At 43.4% G+C, this 7,879-nt stretch overlaps 1 protein-coding gene across 1 annotated transcript in view; it reads right to left on the reverse strand.

The window, feature by feature from the left end:
• The window catches only part of LOC107561991 (integrin alpha-X-like), a 14,386-nt gene extending 9,758 nt beyond the window's left edge, over positions 1-4,628 (reverse strand). The window contains exons 1-4 of the mRNA XM_016246546.1: positions 4,540-4,628; positions 3,518-3,626; positions 1,388-1,442; positions 859-1,070 (exon numbers count right to left, since the gene is read on the reverse strand). Coding sequence (XP_016102032.1) covers positions 859-1,070; positions 1,388-1,442; positions 3,518-3,626; positions 4,540-4,582 — 419 coding nt within the window. The 5' untranslated portion in view covers positions 4,583-4,628. The remainder of the gene's footprint in view (positions 1-858; positions 1,071-1,387; positions 1,443-3,517; positions 3,627-4,539) is intronic.
• Between the last annotated feature and the right edge of the window lie 3,251 nt (positions 4,629-7,879).

Consider the following 7,879-nt stretch of genomic DNA (forward strand, 5'->3'; position numbering starts at 1 on the left):
TTTTTGTGTGTGTGTGTGTGTGTGTGTGTGTGTGTGTGTGTGTGTGTGTGTGTGTGTGTGTGTGTGTGTGTGTGTGTGTGTGTGTGTGTGTGTGTGTGTGTATTGTGGCAGCATGAGAGGTTGCGGATCTTTAACTTGTGCAGTTTTTCAATAAACACAGCTTCAACAGTCTCCTCAGCCTGCAAGTGTTGTTTAACAATCAAACAGAAGGCCTAAGGTTTACAACTTAAATCTCTTCAGCACACAAACAAAATAACTTAAAGGTGCACTAAGCGATTTTTAGAAAACGCTTTTGACCACTGTGTCGGACCGAGTCCCAAAACACACTCGCAGCCAATCAGCAGTAAGGGGCGTGTCTAGTAATGATAGGGAGAAGAGAGCGCTCAGTGAGTGCACAGGATGGATATTAGCAGATTGACTATAGATAGCGAGAGTTGGCAGATAAAAAAGAAGAAAATTTCGGAGGAACAAAACATTAAAATGAAGGGTTACGATCAGGCAAGGGCTAGGACCCACGTAAATATTGGAGCAACTTTCCAGCGGTGGAGAGAACTCAAGGAGCAGAAGGGAATCTGACGCCAAGGTTGCTTTGCTACTTCTTGATAGGTGAGTTACGTTGATTTAGCTTTTTCACACAACTTTTCTATCTTGGTTTTTGCTTGAATTTGCTGCGGCCGGCAGGCATAGCAGACTCTGCCATCGTCGCTGCCAGGGTTGTGCACGTACGTGTGGGGCGGAGTTATCAAAATAGCGGCGAGGTCCTGTTGGGGTTTGGGGGTGTATGTTTTAAGCCCCTGAAGTGAGCCAAGGAAAATTAATGCATGGAAGGTGCTACTTTGCCCTTAAACTGCCACCAACCAAGTCTTTTTCACCTGTGAATATGTGGGATTTATTTGATTTACTCCTCCATTGAAGATGTAGATGCTGCCCTGTCCGTCCTCCTCTAAAGGAGCTCCAATCAGCACATCCATGTAACCATCATTATTCAGATCTGCTGGACTGGCCAAAGAAGAACCAAACCGACCCCTCTGACCTGCTATTCCCACCAGCACCACATCAGAAAAAGTGAACTATGATGATAAAAGAGAAAGAAGAAATCTAAGTAAGGTAAACTATTGAATTTTACAGTGTACAGTATCCACTGTAATTAAGACTCACTTAAGTGAATTCCACTCACTTAACTGTAGGGGGCTCTAAAGTCGCAAAAATACACAAAACCACATAGAGTTGCTTTAAACGGGACATCGGATGCAAAATTCACTTTTACATGGTGTTTGCATATAATGTGTCTTAGCAGTGTGTGGACACAACCAGCCTACAATGATAAAAATCAATTCACAACTTTATTTTTAATCCCCAAAAAACATAAACAGCAATATGACGTCACATTGCTCAGGACCCGCCCACGACTGCTGACAGACTGTCCCATATTAGCATATGGCCTGGGACACCCTAGACGATTTTCAAATCTTAACAGATTTTAAAACCATGGGAGACCACAGACATGAAGACCGATTTTTAGCCTTATAATCTAGACCGCGATACAACACACTTGTTGATTGTAGGAATGACTAGCGAGATCAAAAGTGACTAGAGAAGAAAAACACATGGAGGACAATTAACATTGTCAGCTGTCTCTCTTGGCGTGCGTTCTGTTGTGCAGTGAAAAGCAAAATAGAAAAAAGGAATATGGGTGATGTTCTTTCTCAGTAATCTACATCCGTGGCATGTTTGTGTCTGCCAAGTTTCAGCTATAGAAGCACGCAATAGGCGGAGTGTGTGTAAGGCTGTGTGGCCACGGGGACTAACAAAGTGAATTTGCTCATGTTGCACCGTATTTCATTTTAGGCGTTTTTACAGTGTTGCGCATTTTAACCAATCATACACATATCTGTTGAGCTTAGGAATGCAATGGCCAATCAGAAGCGTTCAGATGAGTCATCATTCAAACTCATCAGTTTTGTTGAGTGCGCGCGCGTTCGCTGACTGAATTCCAGACTCTTGCGAATTCTCTCATCATAAACAACAAAGCGCAGATGTACGTACAATGTAAGTAAGAGATTCATTTAACAGTGTATACAGCTTCAGTGATTATAACGATAGTTTTGTCTTTTTGAGAGTGCTTAAAGTCGCGATAGATCAATGCTAGTGATAATGTCACTTTCTATATGTAATTTATTTGCTGTTTTAATAACAGTGGAAAGGAAACGTTATATAATTATCCATTTCTAACATTTTTATTAAACTGCAATCACGTTAAATACAAATTCAGTCCCATTAAACATTTGTTTAGCCTACATGACACCCATGTCTGGTTCTTGTCTAATAAGACGGGTTTATGATGTTTAATACATTTGGCTGCTTTTAGCCTTACCCTGGAGTTGGTTCACCCTCCGCCTATGCACAGCCTCCAGTAGGTGATGCTTGCTCACTCTCATTGACGTATCACGTCAGGGGCAGGCTACTTGTGTACATCTTGGGATAAAACAATGGTTTCTTTCAGGTAAAACAGCCCAGACATGCATTTTAGTCTGGGACTAGGCTTAAGCCTTGTCTGTGGAAGCGGGGAATATATTCTTACTCGCCTATACTTCTTTCGATTATACTTAATCGTTTGAGTGTTTCACTATCAATGGATGCGCAGCATATTTGACGCACCGTCAACTCGAAAGACTGCTTAATGTTAAATTATATTATTTTTCCCCCTGTCAAAAATGTCTGAGTTCGCTCAAAATTATTCATCCTGAAAAATAGAAGCCACAGGTGGTTGGTTCTTTCGGTAGTGGGCGGAACTAATGTCTATCCGCGTTGTTAATTTTAGCCAATCAGTTCGAATCAACGCAGACGACTTAATATTCACAAGCCTAACAGCATATCAAATTTTTGTGCGTACTATTGTTAGGTTTTTATTTTTTTTATTGAAACCCCGTATGACCAAATATGTCAAGCATCACTGCCAGCCCAGTTCTGTCATAATAGTAAAAAATGCTTGATTGACTGATGTTTTGTTAAAGGTTTAGCTGTTATGCTTTTATATCATATCACATATGAATGCAACTTTGTCTAAGAAGCTGTCATTTTGTGAAGAGAAGCATTTTACAGGTCATTCATATATAAATCATTAATTTCAAGGTTTGCATATTGGGTAAGCTCAATGCTGTAAGTTCAATTTCAATATTTGTCAGTAAGTTCAATATTTGACAACAGGGGGTGCTACAGTCAAAGATACAATTCGATGATTCAATGATGATTCAGAAGTCACACAAAGTTTAAATAAACATTTTGATAACCAGTATAATTCTTCATTATGTACAATGGCGCACAAAAGCTATTATCTAGTAGTAGCATCTATTTCAGATTTACCATTAAAGGGCATGTAAACACAAAACTAACTGTGGTGGTTGAACTATGTTGGATTTACAGCCTCTTCCTGTCTTATTGGGCGGCTGATGGCAGTGTGGTGAGTACTGGCAATAGTGTGCTTTCCAAACATTATCAGTGGTTGTGTTGCTCTCACCTTGATGCGTCTTTCTGTATAATCTTATAGCCAAAGGATGCATACTGTGGTGCAGTGAAAGTTTTCCATGTAGAAGGATCAATGTTAAAAGCCATCACCGACTGAGATACTAAAGTGTACAGAAAAAAAACGCAGTAATAACTAGAGACTGCATTTTTGACATAATTAAAATGTATAAAATGCATTTTTCCATTCCTACTTGCTTATTGGTCAATCCAGTCATGTTAAAATACATGCTGTAATAGGCTAACAGACATCAAACACCTGCTCAGCATATCACTATGATGCCCCAATGGAAGCAATTACAATATAAAGTAACATTAAAAATGTCTTGTAACCAAAATAATAATAATAATAATAAATACTGAAGAACTTGAAGCCATGCTAGATTGTGAAAATAGTAACAGCGGAAAAAGTTACAAGCACTCTGCTGCACACTGTGCCTAACAAAATCTTCCTCTTAAGTGTAATTGTTTTTCATTCTAATATATAGATTCAAATATGAAAAGCTGTCAAGTGCATCTATGAGTTATTTTTTGCAGTTCATTTCTCAGAGATGCATATTTGTGTGCATGAGTGAAAGCAGAAATCTCAAATGAGACTAATTTAGACAGAGGCATTTAACGTATAAAAGGAAGTTCACACTTAATCGATTATGTTCTTGCCTTAAAAGGACATTTTTCATTTTCATCCATATCATAGGACTGACCATGCTATTACATATGCTATTACTTTAAAAAGATGGTCAAGGTTTTTAACTTGTGAGGTTATTTAAAATGAGATGTTATGATTAACAATGAATGTTGAGTAACTGTAACTCTACAGTCAAACTAAAACTGTAAGAAATTTAAATTGTATTCCTACAACGACACACTGAATCATTCATCTATCTCTGTGTACAACAGCATGAATATTGCAGTGCATTCAAAGTTCATCTTATTACCACTGATTACAATCTTACAAGAATGTACAAAAAGGTTTAAGACTTGCAACACAAGAAGGCACAAAAAGAGCAAACTTACCACAAAAGATGCATAATATGATGCAAAAGTTCTGGTCCATCATAACCAGTCAAATGTAGATATGAAAGATGAATAAGTCAACCTATATGTTAAAGTGAGTACTAGATATGGTTCACAGATGTGAAAAGGGGTGGAAGCATCCAAACATAAGAGGAACAGCAATTTGATAAAGAGGAAATGAGCATATATTCAAGAAAGATGAAGCTTCAAATAATAAATTCTCAAAATAAATTAATCTATTAAATACAAATGATGCTTTTTTTTTTTTGGTTATTAAATTAAATCATAAATCACATACAATGCAGTTTATTAAGTAATGTAGTAGTTGTAAAAAAAAGAAAAAGAAAAAGAAAGCACAATAGAGTTTTTCCAAGAAAAGTATTTGAGAAGAGAATGGTTTATCATTATAGGGTAGTTGTGTACACACACTGCCAACACACATTTCAGTTCAAACAACTTGTAAAAGTGCGTGTAGCATCCAATGACCCCTTTAAAGAGCACAACAACCTAAATGGTTCTGATCAATGGACAGAAAAATGGTATGCATCCATGGATGCAATCCTTGGCCACAAACCAGCATACAATAGAAATGTGGAAAGCAAAGATTCGGCAGGCATCCGTTTGGAAGCCAGTGACACTAACACATCTGTAAAAGGCAAGTAACTATTAAATAAAGCTAGAAATATGATAAATACATAAAATTTAGTTATGAACCAGTTAAGCATTGGTACAAAGCAAACCCTTACTAAAATTAACCATAATTTTATTATAGTAAAAGTGTAGTAACCATGGTTTTTTGGCGTATTGATTACCATTTGTATAACCACAGTTTTACTACAAATACCATGGTTAAACTATGGGTAGTGTAGCAAAACAATGGTTAATTTTTGTTTACTATGGTTTAACTATAGTAACCATGGTTTTTTTGGTTTTATTTGTAGTAAAACCGTGGTTAATTACATGGTTTAACTCTGTGAAGAAAGATGTATTTGTAAACTGTGCAGTTAAATTGCTTATACATAGTACAATTAGTACAATAGGGTTATAGGTTTAGGGTTAGACTGGAATTTTATGTGTGGATTTATTTATGTTTGTATGCTAGGAAAGAGGAAAAGAGGAGACACACTTGTTATGTTGGCAATGAAGGAAATGAGGGAGATGGAGGAGGCCAGGCGGAAGGAAGCCAACACTGCAATGGATCCTTTCTTACAGATGCTGGCGGAGCACAAGTCGAGAGAGGCTGTGGCCCGAGCGAGAGAACTCAGTAGCCCCTCACTGCAGAACAAAGATCCAGGGGGCGGGGTTGGATCCACATCTACGGGGTGGAGATGGTAGGTTTAGGGGTGGAGATTGGTGGGTTTAGGGATCAGAGGGTGGAGATGGGTAGGTTTAGGTATATGTAAGGTGGGAGGAGTTGGATCTGGATCCAACCTCGCCCCCTGGATCTTGTGTTCTGCAGTGAGGACCATCTCAGAGAACTGGCCGAAGAACGGGCAGAAGCTGCAGACACGAGACACCAACAGGCTGAATTTCAGCAGAGCTTTCTGGACCTTTTTGCAAAGCTTGTGGAAACAAAACAAGCCTCTGTCCTACCTACTATGGACTGAAACTTAGTTGGCAATAATATATATATATATATATATATATATATATTGTGACGAGCGTCCCGAGCTCACATCAGCGTTGCCCAGGAAACGGACGAGGAACACCTGCACACGCTCATCACGGGCTGATTGGTCACAGCTGAGAGTCCTCAGCCCACGGCCAGATAAGCCGCGTGAGGCCCGAGGAAGGGGAGAAGAGATGCTCTCCCAGAAGCTGAAGTCTAACGTGTTGTCTCCTTTACATTCCAGAAACCAGCCCGTGACCAAGCAGCCCACGCACGAGCGCCGCACGGACACACCGACACTGGAACACACGCTCACGGAGAAGCACCGACTCACGCACGGAGAAGCCTCGACTCACCTCAGGACCCAGCGCACTCACTTGAGCACTTTCTCTGTGAATAAATCCTCCCTCCGGGGTATTTATTTGAGCTATCCTTGTCGCGTGTTCCTTCCACCCCGTTACACTGGTGGAGAATGCGAGCAAGTGGTGGAGGATACACCGACAAGTGATCTCTGTCCATTGATTCTCTCTCTTGTGTTTCCCCTCCCAGGCGGCTACTCCTCCCCCACAGCATGGATGAAATTCTCCAACGGCTGGCGGAGGTCAGCATCCGCCAGCAGCAAATAGTCGAGCATCTCGCCACTCGACAGGGGGAAACTGAGCAGGAGGTTGCCATCCTCCGTGCCGCCGCCCGTCAGCGCGTACTGGGACCAGATCCCCGAGTACAGGCGGCCCAGCTGTTGCCCAAAATGACCGCCCATGATGATGTGGAAGTCTACCTGCAGATGTTTGAGAACACCGCCACGACGGAGGGCTGGGCTCGCGACGACTGGGCACGAGCGCTGGCACCCCTCTTAACTGGGGAAGCCCAGCGAGCCTTCTTCAGTTTACCGACCCCGGTGGCCACGCAATACGAGGAAGTGAAGAGGGAAATTATGGCCCGGCTGGGGCTGTCTCCGGTATGCGCGGTCCAATACTTCCATGACTGGGTCTATCAACCCCACTTGCCCGCCCGTGCCCAGGCTGCCGAGTTGTCTCGTCTGGCGCAACACTGGCTGTTGGACGGGGGTCCTACGGCCACCCACGTAGTGGAACGCGTGGTGATTGATCGACTCCTCAGAACTCTACCACGAACCCACCGCCAAGCCGTGGGGATGCGGAACCCCGCTACAACCCTGGAGCTCGTGGAGGCAATAGAGCTGGCGGAGGCGGCACACCAGCGGGAGTCTGGGGAGCGAGTGCCGCCTTTTCCCCGGAGGGTGGCCCAGGAGCAACGCGCGCCGGAGGGCACCTCCCGACCAGTAAGCAGGCCGGCGGCTCCCACTCCGCGGGACGAGTCCATGCCTACCGAAGTCACCTCCACTCCCACACAAACATGGCTGGCAGGGTGCATAGTACATCGGGACCTGCCGGCGGGAGCCCCGGAAGTCAGGGTCGAGGTCAACGGCCGGCCGTGTCGGGCGCTGCTGGACTCGGGCAGCTCAGTCAGCCTTATCCAAGCTCACCTCCTTCCACCCCGCAACGAAACGAAGTCTGTCTTACACATAACGTGTGTGCAGGGGGACACGCGACAGGTGCCGGCCCGCCGCGTGACGATCTCCGCCGCCCCGGGGGCCTGGCCGGTTGAAGTCGGGGTGGTAAAGGACCTCCCCGTGCCCGTCCTCCTGGGAAGAGACTGGCCAGGTTTTGACCGCCTGTTGACCGCCGCAGCGCAGACTGCCAGCCCGCCGGG

This window comes from Sinocyclocheilus grahami, unplaced genomic scaffold (genome assembly GCF_001515645.1).
Source record: "Sinocyclocheilus grahami isolate Dianchi unplaced genomic scaffold, SAMN03320097.WGS_v1.1 scaffold802.1, whole genome shotgun sequence".
Lineage (NCBI taxonomy): Eukaryota > Metazoa > Chordata > Actinopteri > Cypriniformes > Cyprinidae > Sinocyclocheilus > Sinocyclocheilus grahami.